We start from the raw sequence: 19,627 nt of genomic DNA, 5'->3' as shown, positions 1-19,627 counted from the left end.
AACTCCCGGCAGCTTTAGAGTAAGGTTTCCAGGATCCCACAAGTATGGGACAAGTCACGAGACAGTCCCCTTGAGCCTGACTACAATCTGCTCTTGTTCAAAGTGACAAAGGAAATGAAAAGTCAAAATTTGCTTGTGGGAACAAGTTTCTGCTTAGTATTAAAGCTATCTCTGGTACATCTGTAGAAATGCTTACACAGTAATTCCAGGTAACGCAGCAGTAAAGGCAGAGCATTTCTATGCAGGACAGAAAACAAGCCCAGAAAGCACTCTAGTCAGCTGAGTTTACACTTTATAATGGCAGTTTATCAGTGATTTTTGTCTGCACTGAAGAAGCCTACACACATGCAGAGTTGCCACTGAATGCAGCTTCGCACAGCGTCACTCTTCTGAAGAGCGGCACGTTACTGGAACTGGGTTTCCGAGCACCAGCGCGCCCAAGCTTCCAAACAGACGTCGGCGTCCATGTGAAGATTTCTGGAAGAGGAGCTTCCCTGCATGCTGTGTCTAATCCCCTTTGTTCAGAAACCACACAAAGCAAAAGTGTGCATGGATACTGCTCCAATTTGCAAGTTTTTCTTGGGTAGGGATGGCCCACCCTCACGAATGATAAGCACATCGCTGAGAGTACATGCCAACAAACAGCGAGATATTCCATCTCACCCCAAAAAGCCAAGGAATTCAAACTCTGTTTGCAGATGTTCCCAAGCATCCATCACCATTGAGCTGTCTTACAAAATTCAAAGGCTATATAAAGAAAAACTACCAGACATTTCTTGATGCAACAGCAATTCACCAAGTTAAAAATAAATTTAGATGTTGTGACATTCCAGTAGAAGCCTGATTAGACACTTGTCTTGCACAACACTGCTGATTTCTATGAAAAGTTAACTGAAGGACAAAAGGCTACTGGAATGTGAAAAAATTAAGTATTTTACATATTTCTGCCAGTGGGAAAAACAGGTCCCAGGCATGGCTAGTTGCAGGTATCACTTGCTGTAGAAATTTTTAATAATCATTTGAAAAACAGCTGAACATTCAAGTGTTGAGTTTAGCTCATCACAGAACTTGCATTTAAAGGGAGGTCCTCCAACACCTTCCATTGCCGCTTGGCCAAAAGTAGCCATCAGAGATTCGTAAATTCATAGTTCACATGCTGCACTTGGAATCTTGATTGTTTTATCCATCTTTACACTCTTTATTTGGCCAGCGCTTCCAGATGCATTTGTTTTCTTTTTTCACCCAGCTGCAGTTGCAACAACAGCCATGGAACAAGGCCCGACTGCCCTAGCTCAGGGCATCCATTCCCACTTCCTTCAAATCCTGTGCAGACCAACTACCCTGCAATCTCTTAACACTAACACACACTGTAGGGTGAATTCATTAATTTGCTTATTAAGACGTAATCCACAGTGCTCTCTCCTCCTTATTTCTTAAGGTATTTTTCCTACTCTGGCCACTGTTGATGGGATCTCTTCAAAGAGACGTGCCTATTCCTAGCTATTCTCTGTACTTGCCTATCATTATTTGCAGAGAATAGCAGGGAATCTTCCTATTAACACAGAAAACATTCAAATACTATGATGGTAGCCATGCAAAATCTCGCAGGGCTCATCTTAGTCTAGGAACACCCAGATTAAAGAGTATCTGTGGATCTTGGTGAAGAAAGCCATTATGGGGATTTTCAACACGGCACAGAGCACGCGTAATCAAAGCAGCTAGAATAGCAAGTCGCTGTGTGAAAAACTGTCCCAGTCACATGTTCCACAGCTTCGCAGCTCCAGTCCCTCTCACATCCTGTGCTCTCTTACATTAGATGCTTTGTAGCCCTGAGATTAATAACAGTTGTGAGTTCAAAGGCAGTAAATGGAACTACTTCAGTTACCCAAGCCAAAATTTAACACAGATGTCTTCTGAAGTACGCTCACTGTTCAGTCACCATCTATTCCAGGATTAGAACTGACAACAGTATCTGAAACTTTCATCTTCCTTAATTGATTTAATTTACTTTGTATAAAAACACACATTTGTATATACAAGAGCAACGGGAAACAAATATTTACATACGATTAAATATACAAAGTCTCAGTACAGATGCTCACCTTTACAAAATAAATGCTAAAATCTCTCACGTTTTCTTGAAAATTTTCCATCTCTTTCTTAGAATTAGGTTAGACCTATCTTCTTACCACAGTACATTTCATTAATAAAGCTTCTAAAACAACCCCTCCATTTACTGTGAGAAATACGTTACATATTAGACACGAGTACTTACTGCAAGCACATGCAATCATAAACAAGAAAAAGTTATGAATGCTGAAGGCGCAATGCTCAATTTAGTGCTACTGTGCAATTGTCTAGGTACTAATGTGTAAAGAAAAAAAAAAAGTAGGCTAGCTCAACTCAATACCATTTACTGGTAGCCTATCTTTAAAGTTTAGTCAAACATCACAAATGCATACATGACCTAAGTCAAGATCCTATAATGTGTAGAAATATCATCCAGGAAACCCCCAGACTGCATAATTGGATTACATGAAACGAAATATCAGATCACAAGATGTGGATGCTCAAATCCTTGTTCAGAAGAGCACAGTGCAAGTAAATACATACAATTACCAAAAATCCAAGTTTAAACAAACATGACTATAAATAAGCCCAGCTGACCTAAATTCAGGAAAGGTGGAATAGCAGGGACCAATGTCACATTTGTGTGTGGATTTTCTAAAAACTCTAACATCGTATCAAACCTGGTGTTTTCAATATGCTCCAGTGTGAATTTCTTTTTAAATTTATTAAAAAAAATAGCCATCCAACTCAGTAATAAATAAAGGTGCATTAGGAGAACTAGACATTCTCCAACCTCTTTAGAGACATGCTTAATGTAAATGAGCATTTAATAGTTTACTAAGACTGTCCATACACATAAAGTGTGTGCACAAATTCTGAGAAGCATGAGGACTCAAGCTAAATGCTGGAATGGGAGAGCAAAAAATGAGACTTAATCAGCAAATATACTTGCTGGATATCGGATGCTACTGGTATGCGTAGGCTTTCAAATACCATCAGTGTGACAGTAAAAATAGAAATATTTAAAAGGATCAAAGACTAAATAATTAAGGAAGCTCCCATGTATAGCACTGAATTAGAGGGGAGACAAAGTTTTAAGGAAAAAGACTGAGCACACTGAGCAAGAGTACAACTCAGATTCCATCGAAATACTAAATGGGAAATTCATGTGCTGAGAGTAATCTTCCTCCGTCGAAGTGGGTAGCGTCTTCTTTCAGGTGAATCTGCAGCTTTTTTCTTTTTTAGCAAAACGTAAGCATTTTTACTGGTATCAGCGTCTGTTGGTGTGACTTCTCCTGGTGATATGAAATTTTGGACATTATTTTCCTCCTTCGCCTTGCAACCAGCAAAGACTTCTTGCCGCAGCTTGCAGAGTTCCAAGGTTGGTTGCCAAGTTAACGCTTGGGAAAAACCTTCTGCTCTTTCTATTAGTGCTGGGAGAGACTGCAAAAACAAATCCAAGTATCTCAAGTTATGCGGGAAAAGTAATGGTTACAATGAATGAAATATGTTAATTAGATTCTGACAGGCACAAAAGCTTCAGTGTCTGCAGAGATGATCCTTAGGATGGCAGGTGAAGGTTGGGAACTCGGAGCTACCAGCCTAGCAGTGACCAGGGTCTGCACTCAGAGGCCGTGCAAAGAGTTACCAAGTTTAAATGTTCCTTCATTACATCTCTAAGCTGAGTAAGTATCACAGGAACACCACAGTTCTTGTTTAAGCTGGTACTGAAGTAACAAATGCCACATGCTATATGAAGTTGTACAGGTCTTCTAAAGATGTTTGACTTTTCAGATGCTGCAGGTTCTAAAATATCTGTTAAAAATACTTCCTATAGCCACAGGGTAACCTTCCTTACTACCATGTGAAGGGGAACGCTTTACAGATACAACTGCAGCAGTCCAAACCTAAATAGGTACTTGCTTCAAAAGTACACATGCAAAGTTTTTTGTACAAAACTATAACCAAGATGAGTTAGAAATCCTGTTTTTTGACATTTTATTGGATCAAGAAAATAAAAAATATCCTCTTGGAGCGCACAGAGATCTCACCTTCATTGCTCCACCAATCTGTTTGGATGCCATTCCTGCCACCTGTTTCAGATCTGCGATGTAAGCATCTACAGAAAAACATAGAGCCCAAATAAACTTCTGAAACTTAACTCCCTCCCCCCAATACTTGCTATCGACTTCTCAGAAATCAGATAGAAAAGCAGCAGAGTCCCCATATAAAACTTAAACCTACAACACATCCCTTTCATTACAGCAGAGGACAACAGTTTGTATGTTTTGTCTTACTATTAACGCTCAAAATGTAGTAGTGTCTAGCAGTCTCAACTATAGCAAGCCACAAAGTTCTTCACTAGAAAACCTACAGCTCATACAAAACATGAGACACAAAGACAGTATTTGACATAAAGGAAGAGACCAATTAGAAAGAAAAAAAAAGAAAAAATATCTGTTTTCAAACCTTTAAAGCTCATATTACATTTGATAAAAATGCACGAAAGAAGGGGAATAAACATAACAGTGGAGAAAATGAGATGAAGGAAATCCATTTTAAGGAGGGGAAAAAAATCATCTTACTGTAAAAGCTGACTTGTTGGAACTGTAAAGGCTACATTTTTCTCCCAGCTTAACTTAGCAAGCATTAACAGCAAGAATGACAAAGAACCAAGCATAAACAACATGAACTGCATTAATTCTGCTAGGTTAATAAGAAAAGAAAAAAAAGCTTTCAGTAACACTGAAGCAGACAGCAGGTGCAGAATACTGGGGGGAAAAGGCATATATTTGATTGCAGTAGCAATATGATAAGATCATCAACACAATATTCATTTTTAATGATTGATTTACAAGCAATAATAATTCTTTACTCAAGAGTTAAACTCTTCAAGTTATTATAAAACTGTTTTGCATGTTCTCCACCACTATTCTGTCTGCAGTGCTATGCCATCAACAAAACTTAAAATCAGCAGATAAGCAAGCGTGCTCCTAGGAATGAAGCAGCCTCACCTCCACTACTATTATTTTTCTGTAAGGTTTCACCAGTGCCTGCAGTAGGATACATGGTGCACACACCCCTGAATGCTTTCAGGGTTAAACACAGCATTCTGCTTTGAAGTCAATCTCATTAATGCTACTGAAAATAATTTAGGTCAATCACTATATTCAAGCACAGGGTGACAGTGATCTCCTGCTGAAACGTAGTAAGCAGCAAGAGATGGTGTTTTGTTAAATTGTCTGACCACATGCCCAATGTGCTGATCAGACATGGTTTAGGAATGAATAATCCATGCACGGACATGGATGCTAAAATGCACCATCATTCAGAGTTTGGAAGGAAAACCAGTCCAACAGCAGCCTCTTTAAACACACCACAAAAGTCTACGAATGGACATTCTCTAAAATAAGGATATGTCCTGTCCATAATGAAGCATTCTTACAGTAGATTATTGGGATTAAAAGACTGGTGACCCTATGAAATGGCAAGGAAGGAGTTAAGTGAAAGTAAAAATAATTACTTGGATTATTCCAGTTATACAGAAAGACTGATACACAGTTAAATGAAATTTGCCTGCAAGAGTTCAGCTTGACATGGACAGCATTATATTCCTCAGTGTTCAAGGCTTTCCAAAACATAGGGAAATGAAAAAAGGAAACGAAAGGTATTGAGTAATCTAAACATTTTTGGTTTCTGGCCACTGTACTTGCTAAACTGGGATACATAAACTTCCCAAACACTACATAACACTAAAATTCAGCAAAAACTCTATGCTATCTTAGCTAGGACTTTGCTGTTAGCAAACCTAAAAAGGCAATACCATGGTGCAAGCCGTTACTAACTTACAAGTAGTTAATTCACATCAGAAAAGCATAGATCTGGACACCAGAAACCAAAAGAAACCCAGATATGAAGTGACACTCTTTACTGCTCCTGTTAGCTGCTTTGCTGCACAGGCTGGCATTTCTGGAAGCAATGTCTCCTGTTTACAAAGAGGAAACGATGCCTAGAGTGAAGTCAGATCAGCAGGGTGAAAACTGGAAGATTAAGCTCAGCTTCTCAAACTTTAACACCACTGCTTGTTACACCAGCTTTACATCATGTGCAGTAATCCACAGTGAGGGTTCTGTAACCATGCTTTTCAACTTAGAACAGCATTGGTAAATTCTGTCATTTTTCAATACTTAAGAACAGGCAAGACAAAACTTTCAATTTCTTAAGGCCAGCCTCAAGAAACCACATCCCAATCACCAACTGCAAAATACACCACCTTGTTCCAAAGAGTTTGTATAAGGCATCTTTCAAAAGCATGTAGTGAACTTAGGATGTTGTTTGCGGTTTTGTTTCTTTATCAACCCTTACAAATGACACAGGCAGGATAAAATTTGATGCCTACTTTGCAAGTTAGGAGAGTCAACACTGCCATCACTGAGTACTACACAACTGCTTTCAATTCCCTGAAGAAACTCACTGATTAGGAAGAGAGACTGAAGCATTTCTAGTATCCATGTAAAAGGAACACAAGAATGGTCGGAGTATAATGTCAGTGATCCATCTAGTTCCCCATCTGGCCTCCACCAGTAATGAAGGAAAGTAAGAAAACCTGTTGAGGGTAGCTCTGTGACAATTTCTACCCAATACCAACACAGCGGCCAGCTTTTTCCTTTAAGTACAGTGCCTAACAGCAGACAGCACTTAGAAGAGAAAGGGGGACAACAAACCCATGCAGCAATACATTCAGTTATGACAAACTTCCAGCTATTTTAGTTAATTATTTACACAGTCAATAATTTTAAACCAGTTTAAAGAAAGTTTCTTAAACATTTACAGCTAGCCAGTAAGGTAGGCAGTGTTTCCTCGGTACAGTTGCCCTCCCCGTGAATTCTTTACCTTGAGAAGGCTGTGATCTTATCTCTTCTGGTGTTACAAAAGGCTGGTAGAGCTTCTGCATATTCAAAAAAAGAAAAATTCTGAAATACCCTCTTGGTTTAATAGATATCTAATGTACACACAGCAGTCAGAACAACGGAGAAAGGCTAGTACAAGGAGATGGTGGTGGAATGATTTAGATAAAGAATGTATTAGGGGTACAGTTTATAGATACTCAGTTACTGGCAATAGCGTTCTGATTAACACAGTTCAGTTCACTGCAAACGCATCTCCAAAATCCACTTTAGTTTGCAGAATTCTAATTATTAAAGCATGAGAACTGACCTGAAATCCAGGCGTTTTGGAAGAAGCATTGCCACCTGCTGCACAACTGAGGAAAAAGAACAGCTCTGGCTTCTAAGGAGCCATTCACAAAACCCAGTATGCTTTCACAGAGGAGCAAACTTGAACAAAGGGTACATTAAGACAAAAAACTAAGAAAAAGAAAACTATTTAAATGACTACGTTCTAGCCCTGCTATTACTTATGCATGAATAAGAACACTCTCCTTCACAGACCAGGCTCTCTGGCTCTTCAGTCCTACTGTGAGTCTTGTGACTTGACATCAATTAATTGTGACATGAAGCTAACTAATAATAAATACAACTAATATTTAGCTATATTAAAGGTGGAATTAGAAGTAACTACTAGGGAAGAAGGAAACAAAGCAAAGAAATAGGAACTTAAGTTATATCATCTGCAAGTTAGTATTTTTCTTCACTTCAGGAGCTATCCCTCAACCTTCTTCAACAAAAAACAAGTAGGAGGAAAGTTAATTATTCCTTCTTGTAGTTTTACCAGAGCAAATTTTTCACAGTTCACACATCTTCTTAGCATGTTTACAGTAGCAGCTCCAAGCAGAAGAACAAACACTGCTGACATTATCCTCAAACATAACAGAACATATTGACTGAAAACCTACAAAATGATCTCTTGCTTTGGCAATTACAGGGAGATCACCACACTAAATGAGTGGTTCTCTCCAGATAAACTGCAGTTAATTACCATGTCTTCATAACGGCTCTTTATGCCTCAGAAAACATGCATCGCTGGAGTAGCTAGGGTCAAAATAGAACATAAAAATTCCTCAACCAAGAGCAGAGAAACGACTACTACCTTTGCAGAAGTAGCCAAGAGAGGAAAAAAAGCCACTGTATTTACAGAGATAAACTAAAAACTTTCTGTATTTTGCAGACATTTTAATTAAAATAATCATCTTCTTGTGGTGGTGTAAAATTTGAAGAGGTCAGCAACAGAAAAAAGGTAGCATGAGAGGCATTCTAAATAACTAATCCACTTTGGGACTCAGGTAGAATATAGTTTTCCTTTTGCAGAAAGATTAAAAGGTCTCGTTAAATCTTGGTATTATGCAATAGCATATTTTATTTTAATTCATTTTTTTGGTTTGTTTTACATACTTGATATATTGAAAAAACAGAGAAATCACGAAAGGCAATATATGTTAGAAAATATCTCAGATTTAAGGCAAATATATACCCATGCACTTTTACTTACTGTAAATCATCTAGGCTTGGCTAACCTAGAGAGTGAGTGACTTTCGTCAATTTTAGACCTCAGAAATGCAATGTAGACTCTTAAGCAACTTTCTAAAAAAAAAATAATCTGTCTTCTTTAGTCTAGAATCATAGAATAGCTGAAGTTGGAAAGGGCCTCTAAAGATGGTCTAATCCAACCCCTTACTGAAAGCAGGGCCAACTACATCAGGTTGCTCAAAGCCTCATCCACTCAGGTTTTGAATATCTCCAAGGATGGAGACTCCACAGTCTCACTAGGCAACCTATGCCAGTGTTTGACTACCCTCACAATCCTTTTTTATTTCTATATTTAAATGGTTAAATGGAATTTCCTGCATTTCTATTTGTGCTCATTGCCTCTTGTCCTTTTTTATTTCCATAGAAAATTGACTCCTAATTAGTCAGCAGGTAAGGAAAAAGCAGGCCTAATGTAACTGTAGGAAAGAAATTTAGCAACCAAGGACATGACTTGGTTGTTTAATGCCAGTAATTACCTTACACTCAGTGTCAAAAACCAGAGAAATTACTGCACTGTTCATTAATCCACATTACTTCCCCCCCTCCCCTTTCTTTACTGAAAGTACTTACTCAATGTAGTCATTAGCTCAACAAAAGTGCTTAGGAAAACACAGACGTCTTTTTAGAAGTCATACACTGCACATGATAATATCTCTATGTATCATAACATTTAGTACTTCAACCAGCCTTCAGCCAAGGATTTCAGAAACCCGGATTTGTCAAGATAAATAGATGTATACTGGCTTGTAAATCGTGAGTCATCAGGCTGAAGCAATCGCTTAAGTAACTTGCTGAACTGTGCCACAGGCCCAACTTACTCATAGTCACACCACTTTGTAGTAAACCTCATTGTATTAATTTGTTCTTCAGTGAAAAGAATATGACGAAGAATCAAAAGCAACTACGGGAAGGAGCTTAAAGATCAACATTTGATGATGTATTTCTTCAAGGAACATGTGGTCAGCAGCTACTATATGCAAAAGTTTTCTGAAAATCTTAGGTTACTCACCAACAACTCTTGCTCTGCTTTCATGGTTTGGATAGCATGCATCAGTATCTTTTTAGGCCACTGCTTACGCTTTTTTGTTGTCTCTACTATTAGCTCATCAAATTGATCTTCAAGAATTTTGATGTTGGAACCTAAAAATCACAAACACACAAAGTTATTGTAGGAATACTCCTACAAATTTTTTTTAAATTGAGACAAAGTTATAAGGAAAAAGACAGCTTTAGATCTGAAATAAGAAATTATGTGTAATTATCAATGAAGAGAAAGATATCTGTCTCGGATCTCCTTGTAAGGTGATATAGAAATTGGAGCACAACTTGATGTTGCCCAGTTACTCTTGAAGCAAGGGAGCTGGTGAGAACGGGGGGGACAGGGAACGTTCTGGGAAAAAAACAAAATTGTATTTTTCTCTATGCACTCTGAATCTATAATCTCACAAAGAAATGGTTACCTTTCAAGCAAGAAAAAATGGTTTACCTGTGTAATTTATAAGCATTAAACAAACACCAACTGTCCAAGTAATTTGAACACTAACTGATTTTATATCATATAGAACACAGATACGCCATTTACTTTTAAAATCCATCTATGAATTTTTGACAATATACAATGCCACCTTAATGAAACATCATTCCCAGAAATACCCTGCATCCTGAGGACATCTGTAATTACTAGTCACATGGAGTTTGCAAAAAAAACCCCCAAAACCAAAAAAACCCCATGTCTTCTCTCAACATCTGAGGCCCAAGAGACTGTATCTGGTAGGAGCTAACTTTCACAGCTTGCTTTTCTAATTGTAAGATTAGACTAAATACCTAGAACATATTTTCAGCTCTTGACTGAAGTGTTTTGACTACTGCTACCCTAATACAGGTACTTGGCTTTTTCAAGAATGCAATTAAACTTAACAATTTTGAAAGCTTAATATAGTATTTTAAAACTGGTTTCAAAATTTAGTAAATGCCTGTACTGTCTTGACATCACACGCCATCATTACAAACTAAAAATTAAGAGTTATAGAAGAAAACAAAATCAACCACTCAAATTTATATCCTAACTGTGTGTAACTGAAAGGTAATGCATATTTGTATATTCATCCATCTGCACATCTGCACATTTCCTATAATTTTTCTCCCCTGATGGACATTTGAAACGTTGACAACAGTCTTGCCTTTTTTTTTTTTTTTAATTTAATTTTGCAAACTCCTTAGCATTTAAATTCACTGTCGCCACTAACATCTTGAGCACAACTTGCAAGCCATGCAGTGTTTTCAATCTAGCGGTAAAGAATGGATTTTGAGCACCCTCTCTTGGTCAATCTGTGCAGAATCAGGTGATTGTAAACCTCAGAAAGGCAAAATAAAGGTTTTAAACAAAACCAGCCCACAAACTTGTTTGTTTTAGGATTACCATGAAATCATTTAAGCATAGAGGGGAAAGACTTGAGCCACTGGTCAATGTAAACACTGAAGGCAGAAAATGCCAGCTCACGGGTGATTCAAACTGGATCAGAGATATGCAAATGAGGAAATTTATGTCAAATTAAAAAGCACAATACAGTCCTTACACCTGCTTTATGGCAGCTGTAGGAAGATGACAGTATCTCAGCTGGCATAAGTTAGGCTTGTACAGACAAAGGCTAATTTACTGAAAATAACATCCAACTGGACAAAGTTTTCCTGTTAAGAAAATCCTCTTACGAATTTTTGAACTAACTAGAATTAGTTAAGTGAGCCTGAATCAGTTCAGCATTTTGCATCGTGAGACCAGTGCATTTTTTACTTTTTAGTAGTCAAAGGAGTTGGAGTTTTATCATTCTAGAACTACAACTGCAGAAGCTTTCTGACCAAAAAACAGTACAAGGAGCTCTTTCTCTATAGGCAGTTCAATATATCTGTATTTTCAGCTTTGTGCAACTGTAAAAAGCATCAAGTTACAGGCAAAGAACATCTAACGCTAACACAGATGAGCAAATGAATCGCACTGAAATTTTCTTTGGACACCAGACTACCAAGAACCTCCACTACTATTATTCAAAAGACAATAATTATAAAAATATTGTATATATTACATAAAAATGTGACTAAATAGCAGTAATTATAAACATTTACTTAATTTGTATATTAAGATAATAGCAACAGACATACTACTGGCATCTCTTGCTAGGAAGAGATCTTGGCCAATGTCCCTAGCACAAAATCACTCAATCTGGAAGGGCCCTCAGGAGGTCTCTCCTGACTCAAGCCTCCTGCTCACAGCAGGGTCAACACCCAATTCAAACCAGGTTGCTCAGGGCTTTCATCCAGTTGGTTCTTGGAAGCCTCCAGTGCTGGAGACTGCAAAAGGTCTCTGGGCAACCTTTTCCAATGTTTAGTTATCCTAATAGTGAATTATTACTTCCTTACATCAAGTCAGAACAACTCTTTGTAATTTATGACCCTTGCCTCTGTGCACCTCAATAAATAGCCTGCCTCCATATTCTCAGTAACCTCCTCGTAGGTACTGTAAGGCTGGTTTGTCTTCTCTGGGCTAAACAAGCCCGGTTCCTTCAGTCTCAACTCACAGGGCAAGTGCTTCAGTCCCCTGGGTGTCTTGGCAGCCTCTGATGAACTAATTCCAGTTTATCAGCAATTTACCTATACTAGGGAGTCCAAAAACAAGTGCACTACTCCGAATGTACTCTACTAAGTGCACAGTAAAGGCAAATAATCGCATCCTTGGATTTACTGACTACACTCCTGCTAACACAATATACTAGGCTGGCTCAGGGTTAGCCCGCCAGGACCCCCAAGTCCTTTTCATCCTGTACCCCTGCAGGGGGTTAACCCTTCCCAGATTTAGGACTTTGCTTTTTGCCCTTGTTGAATTTTATGAGATTCCTACAGATGCATTTCTCCAGCCTGTTTATGTTCCCCTGAATGGGCCTGCCCTTGAGCATATTCACTGCATGCCACCCTGGTTGGTGTCAGCTGCAAATTGGGTGCAGGCACCTTCCATCTCCTCCTCCAGGTCACAGATAAAGACATTAAACAGAATGGGTCCCAGAATAGACACCTGAGGAACTCTGCTTGTAATAAGCCCTGAGGTAAAAGTATGAACCATTAAACACTACCCTCTGAACTCAATGATCCAGCCAGGATTCTCACCTCCCTAGACCATAACATCCTAGCTTGGATGCTCTGAGAGGCTGTGTCACGGAGTACTGGAGCAATTCCAACTAAAGAACACCAAGAGGGTTGGCATCCAGAGTACATGATGTATGACAAGCAGCTGAGGGAGCTGTGTTTCCTCAGCCTGGAGAAGAGAAGTCTAGGGGGTAATTTAACTGCTACCCTCAGCTACCTAAAGGGCGTCCTAAAAGACAGAGGCAGGCTCTTCTCAGGGGTGTGCAGCAAAAGGATGAGAGGCAACAGATACATTACAGTAAAGGAAATTCCAATAGGCCACAGGAAAGAAAATTTTTACCATGAGGGCAGTCAAACACAGAAACTCACTGCCCAGAGAGGGGGGGAAGCCTCTGGACTTGGATCCTGTTGCTGTGTTCTAGCTTTCAAAATAGATCACCTTACCCTATTCCATGAAATGTTGTATACTCCCTTTATTCTGACAAGAGAAGCTGATGAAATAGAACACACTCTGTCCTAACCTTCTGAATGAAAAATCTTGCTTTGAAATCTTGACTTTCTAAAAGCTTGCTGTAGACTTTCCAGCGAGACAGCTGCCATTAAACTTAATTAAACATTTATTTTTCCCATGTTAATATCAGATACTTTGGTAGTCTCTAACCTACTCTTCTCTAGTAGTCAAGGGCAGATACTTTAAGTTAGGTAGGCACCACACTAGTGATCGCTGGAACTTTGTGCCTCAAGATCTATAAAGATCTTGACAGAAGTGTCAAACAAGCAACGGTCCTTCATATAAAGCACTATCCCCTTCCCTTTTCTCTTGGATACGGGTCCCTACACATCTTGGTTACCTTTCTTTTCATTTATGCATGCTGCTCTGCAGCACTTCAGATCTTCACACGGGCACATCTGAGTTGGGGTTTGACCCTACCTGCCCCATGAACATCCTCGCTGCCACAGATAGCTGGGGGGGACGGGGGGGACGACGACTGCCCGATTAAAAATACCACATGCAGGAACCAAAACAAAACCACCCAGCAGGAAATGAATGGAAACCAGAGCATACCACTCTGCAGCTCGGAGTCATCCGAAGTCTCCTCCCAGGGCTGCCCATTAACGGTAACGTTCTCCTGCACCGCTGTTTCGAAGTTCTGCAAGGCACGGGAGAGCTTGAGAAGCCATCCTTTGGGGACAGGTACGCCACATCTGCAGCTACAAAGGCCCCTCCGGCCTCACCGCCCTGCGCGGGTTGGCCACCTCGGGGGAAGCAGCTACATAACCCCGCTAACCTACGGGCTAACGCCGTGGGGCGCCTCAGCTTTGTGCCAGGCCCCTGGCAGCAGCGGGCACAAGCGCCCAGGGACGGGACCCAGTAGCGCCGGGCCCCCCCGCTCACCCCCTCAGCCTCACCCAGAGCGCGTCTCCCGCGGCGGCGGGTCCGCCCGGCTGCCCCTGGGCCAGGGCCCGCACGAAGGGCGCGCAGAGCGCCATCACCTCGCCCAGGCCGCGCCGCGAGCCGCACCGCACCCGCGGGTCCTGCCGGGCGGCGGCGGCGGTCGGGCTGAGCGGCGGCCCCGCGGCCGCCTCCCCCGGCGGCGGCAACAACGGCGGCGCCGGGCCGGCCGCCATTTCCCGCCTCGGACGCAGGGAAAATGCCGGCCCGGAAGCGGAACCCGCGGCCTCGCGGCCTCTTCCCCTCAGCCCCGGCGGCGCCATGGCGGCGGCGGTGGGGCCGGTGGACTGTCACTGCCACCTCGCCGCGCCCTGCTTCCGGACGGTGAGGCGCGGAGGGGCGGGTGGGGGGGAGCGGCGGCGCGGCCCCGGCGCTGAGGCGGCGTGTGTCTCTTGCAGGACGTGGCGGCCGTGGTGCGGGCGGCGGAGCAGGTGAGGCGGCCGGCAGCGACCCTCTCCCCGCTCCTCCCCGGCCCCGCCGCCCGGCCCGGCCTCAGCGGGGCGGGGGTTTCTCTCTGCCGCAGGCCCCGGTGTCGGCGCTGGTGGTGGTGTCGGAGCAGGCGGGGGAGTTCCGGAGCGTCGTGGCGCTGTCGGAGAGGTGCGAGGCCGGCGGGGGGGCCCGGCGCCCGCCCGTGTCCCGGCCGCGGGGTCCGCGCCTTGGCGGGGGCGGCTCGCGGCGTGGGAGCTGACGGGGGACGCCCTGCCCTCTTCCTTGGTCGGGCCGGCCATTCTTTTTGACTTTAAACTTGCTTTTTCTGTGGTCTCCCGCGCTACTAATGCCTATTCCTTGCCCAGATTCCCAGGGTTTGTTTTGCCGTGCCTGGGAGTTCACCCGGTTCAAGAGGTTTCACCAGAGGAGCAGCGCAGTGTTACTTTGAAGGTAATACAGGGGCGAGTTCGATTAGCGCAGCTATAAAATACTGCTGGGACTGCTCAGGGCAGATGACGGGATGCTCTGGTCTGCCTGATTTAATTTCAGATCTGCCCACTGATTTTTCTGTGCTTCTGTAATACAGAAGACCCAGCGGACCAAATCCCAGGGTCTCTTAGCACATCCATTTGTCCGTGTCAGTCCTAAAGCAGAATTGTTCACTGGAGTCGTTTGGCCGTATTACTGCAGTGAAACACTTCTAAAAATCCCAAGCGGATGCTTTGCTTACAGTGAACAGTATGCGTGTGTGTTTGCAGATGTCCCTTTGTTAGCATGGGAAGTGGAAGGCAACCGTTTGTGCCCTTAGCCTGAAAAACTTGGAGAGCTGTCTGCACCCATTTAATGTTATTAGCCTTTTTATGGGCCTTGTTTTAATTACTTCTTATGCTCCTGTGGAAAGATAACTTGAAATGAAGTGTCATTAAGTAAAGAAGGGAAACCCTGCAGGTTTCTAAAAACTGTCTGACGGCACAACTCACAGTAACAGAAAGTTTTAAGGTATAGAATTTAAGAACAATGAAGGAAACCCCAATTTAATCATCATGCTGAGTTCATACCCCTTCCATCTTGTAAGGGCAGTGAGGGTTGCATCTTTAATTTGTTCTTGCAGGATCTGGATGCTGCATTGCCACTTATAGAACTCTACAAAGATAAATTGGTGGGGATTGGCGAAGTAAGTAGAATTCTGTAACTTGTTTACATGTCTATGGCTTTGGCAGCATCTGTCACCACAATTACAAAAACTTAGTGAATACTTGGTTTTGTGTATGCAATAAGTATTGCTATCAGTCTGAACAAGTGCTAAGTCTGATTTGTGATTCTCTTAATATGCTTTCCTTCATAGATTTGCCTGATTCCTTCTTTTCCTTCATTATCATTGTTAGGTGATAGATGGCATCTATGCCGGTGGTTTTAGTAGGAAGATTGCATAATTATGCTATGTTGTCTTATACCCAAATGTCTTTTGACCTATTCTGTGGCACAGTTAAGTGTTGAGTCATGTTGTTATCCTCATTCAGATCCTTCCTGCTTTCTTCCCTGACAAAGTTAGGCTAAGCTATGATTTCAGTACGCCTCACTGACTTGTACAGTCCTTTTTTCTTGTGATCCCTCATCTGTCTGTATCCATGTGTTGTTTCCTGTCTTACATTTCTTCATAAACTATGGACGCTTGAAAGCTTTAGGGTAGAGTCTGGGTGTTTTGTGTGTAGGTACCAGAGCGACTTATGGCTGGTTCTGCGCTGGCTGCAGAAAAAGCAGTGATTGGCAGAGCTTTGTAGCTAAACTTGCCATGTTGGACTTGTGCTGTATATCAAAGACTTTGGTTAGTGTAACTGTGAAAGGGGCTGCTTCAACAAACATTAAATTTTGCCTGAACATGTTTAAATCAAAAAAGTATAGAATTAATGGGTAATTTTTGCTAGAGATAGGACTAAAGCTACAGGTTCAGGTCAGAAATTTTACTTGTATTGGAGATCCAGATTTGAGATTTAGTCTGAACTAATATTCAATAGAATATAAAACCCCAGTTACAGATGAAAATGTTAAATACAATTGTTAGTAACTATCTGCCCACAAATGCTTTCATAGTTGAAAAGCTTATGGTTCAGAATGGATTCCTTTCTGAGTTAAGCTACAGTTGAGCTCATTTTAATTGCAGTCTCTAGTGTATATATTTTGAAATGCCTTGCAGTTATGAAGCATTTTTTTGCCTTTATGTATAGTACTGTGGTTTAGTCAAGCGTTAGGTCTGTAAAATTTTTTCACTTCTCTTCTTGCACTGTAGGTTGGACTAGATTTCACTCCCAGATTTGCCAGCACGGATGAACAGAAGGAAGGACAAAGACAGGTTTTGATCAAGCAGATTGAGTTAGCGAGAAGACTGGATTTGCCTTTGTAGGTTTTGTTTATACTAGTAGGAGAATTTGCCGGATCTCAGTAACATGTGGAAATATTTCCCAGGATTTATAGTTACTAAGACCCCACAGAACTTTTCTTAGATGGATTAAACTGGCATTAGTATCCTGTCGGTCTCCGGTTTGAGATTTAATTACAGACTTTTCTGTATGTTTGCATTTCAATACGGTGGTCTTCTGTGTCCTCTCCTTGCTATGTTGTTCCTATATCTTTACTGTAGGTAAAATGATTCATATATATGTTTCTAGCTTTTTCTCTTGATAAAAGGTGTAATACAGATCAATTATTTTCATCCCAAGCTGCTGTTTAGTTCATTTGTGTTTACAGAAAAAAAAAGTATTTTGCTGATTTTCTTAATGCTGGGCCTCTCCTTTCTGTGCAGAAATGTTCATTCCCGCTCAGCTGGAAGACCAACCATTAATCTCTTAAAGGAACAAGGTATGTTTTTAATGCATTTTCTCTGTCATGTCTTTTTTCAGCAGAATTCCTTCAGTTGTGCCATGTCCTCACTTCAGTTTGTGTACATGAAACTTGGAAGGAATAGTGCAGAGATTCTGTATTCATTCTTTATGGGACCAAGGTGCCATTGGAAGCTGACATCACAGACCTACTGTAAACACTGCTAATGATTTGGTTTGCTTCTTTTCTCTGAGGTGCTACAAAGGTGTTGCTCCATGCGTTTGATGGGAAGCCATCTGTAGCGATGGAAGGGGTGAAAGCTGGATATTTCTTCTCCATTCCTCCTTCCATTATAAGGAGTGAACAGGTAATGTTTAAAGGGATTTGCTTCTTCTTGGTGCTTTGGGATTGCAGGTAATAGCTGACAGCTTATCATGATGGCAAACATGACTGTTTTCACTGTGCAGCTCAAGAATATGCTTGTTTTTTAAGTCTGTACACTTTGAAGTGGGACGAGCAGTACTCGTCAGATGACAGCAGCCATACACACTACACAATAGAAGTTTCAGTTGCTTATAGCATTGCATGTTTTTACTTTGGCTAAATTTCTACCTGGGGCTTTTGCCTTAGCTAGACTTTTGGGGGGAAATTTTGGCTAAAACAGTTCAGCTATTCCTGAGAAACAAAGGTTAAGAAAATAGGCGGTTTTTTCGCATTTTAATGTGGTTTCTGGTGAACTCTTCTTTGGAAGCTTCTATCACTGTACTGTTTTAGAGTAGGGACATGACATGTAGAAAAGGACTAGTTACTATCTCAGTGCTATGGCACTTTCTGTTGAAAAGCAAATCTGCTCAATTTGGCTAAATCACAGACCTTTGAAAGATTCAGATTATCACAAGGTGTACCCAGCAAAGAAGCAGCTAAATTCCTTAAAGACAGCGTTGACGAGGTTCAGCCCCTCATTTGGTGAGGCTGCTCTTTTAATTTCTACTCTGGGCTGCTGCAAGCTATGCTGAGTTCTTATTTTGGGGTAGCAGTTTGTTTCCATCCTGCACCATCATCACTTTCTGTGATAAGCTCAGGAAATGTAAGAAGGGAAAAGGCATGATTCAAGTGGAGGGGGTGTGAGGGATGGATATAGATGGGAATGAGGTTAGCAACTTGGAGAAAGGAAAGCAAACTGGGGTTGAGTGGTAAAAGCAGAGATGGGGAAAAAGGTGCACAAATATATATACACACAAATATATACAGAAAAATAGCAAATTAAAATTGCATTGGCAACTCTAAATACAGGGTATTTTGTGTAATATAACTACATGATTTAATAAATAACAATGGATTCAGTGTTCAGGTAATAGTACTTCAGATACTTAAAAACCAGGATAATCCTAATTTGAAGGGACTTCTTGGGCAGCTCCTGGTATTCTTGCTTCCATTCTGAAATGTTGATAAAATGCAGACAGTGGCACCAAAGTCTTCTGACATTGCTTTTAAATGCAGAGGATATCCTCCCTTCATATGTTTTTTTCCCACAGGTCTAAGTGCATAAAGTGTTTAACAGCTGTCTTATTTTCTTCAAGAAGCAGAAGCTTGTGAAGCTGTTACCTCTGGAAAGTATGTGCTTGGAAACTGACTCTCCAGCTCTGGGGCCTGAAAAACAGGTAAATGATGGGGAGGAGGAACTTCTATGTGCATATATCCAAACCCACACCTTATGGAGGTCAGTTACTGGCACAGGAGAGTGAAGTAGTATAAGCATAGGTACAAGGGATGAAAGAGGTTGCCAAGTGAAAATTTTGAGATGAACAAGGCAGTGTTCCTGAGGCTGGGAAAGGAGAAGAAACTCCAGGAATGGGCAAAGGAGAAAATAATCCCATAAGAATAGATACATGTAATTTCTCTGGCACACAGGCCACAATGTGACTGAAATTGCATCAGGAAGTACCGAATCTGAAACACATGTGGTCTGTAGGGATCTGTAATTTGGTCTGGTTTTTTTGTTTGTTTGTTTGTTTTCAGGTGAGAAATGAACCAAAAAATATTTACGTTGCTGCAGAATATATTGCCAAAATTAAAGGAATTCCAGTTGAAGAAGTTATAGAAGTGACTACACAGAATGCACTGAAAGTATTCCCCAAGCTTCGGAACTTCCTTCAGATATAGATTCAGAAACTGAAATATGATATTGCAGAAACTATTATTTATGATGTAATTAAAACCAATGTGCATCTTGTCTTAA

The 19,627-nt window shown here is 41.2% G+C and overlaps 2 protein-coding genes across 2 annotated transcripts; one reads left to right on the top strand and one right to left on the bottom strand.

The window, feature by feature from the left end:
• Window positions 1-1,973: 1,973 nt before the first annotated feature.
• On the bottom strand, window positions 1,974-14,420 carry NSL1 (NSL1 component of MIS12 kinetochore complex). The gene is made up of 6 exons (XM_069800171.1): window positions 14,100-14,420; window positions 13,756-13,840; window positions 9,565-9,695; window positions 6,964-7,018; window positions 4,122-4,189; window positions 1,974-3,513 (listed from the first exon to the last, which is right to left on the bottom strand). The coding sequence occupies exons 1-6, from the start codon at window positions 14,403-14,405 to the stop codon at window positions 3,235-3,237; spliced, it is 924 nt and encodes a 307-aa protein (XP_069656272.1). The 5' UTR covers window positions 14,406-14,420; the 3' UTR covers window positions 1,974-3,234.
• On the top strand, window positions 14,369-19,627 carry TATDN3 (TatD DNase domain containing 3). Its single transcript, XM_069800172.1, has 10 exons — window positions 14,369-14,466; window positions 14,541-14,573; window positions 14,666-14,739; window positions 14,937-15,021; window positions 15,683-15,745; window positions 16,859-16,968; window positions 17,372-17,427; window positions 17,643-17,755; window positions 18,969-19,049; window positions 19,408-19,627. Exons 1-10 carry the CDS (start codon window positions 14,404-14,406, stop codon window positions 19,549-19,551), a joined length of 822 nt encoding a protein of 273 aa, XP_069656273.1. The 5' UTR covers window positions 14,369-14,403; the 3' UTR covers window positions 19,552-19,627.

Source organism: Haliaeetus albicilla, chromosome 13 (genome assembly GCF_947461875.1).
Source record: "Haliaeetus albicilla chromosome 13, bHalAlb1.1, whole genome shotgun sequence".
Classification (NCBI taxonomy): domain Eukaryota; kingdom Metazoa; phylum Chordata; class Aves; order Accipitriformes; family Accipitridae; genus Haliaeetus; species Haliaeetus albicilla.
This window is presented reverse-complemented; position numbering and strand designations above follow the sequence as displayed.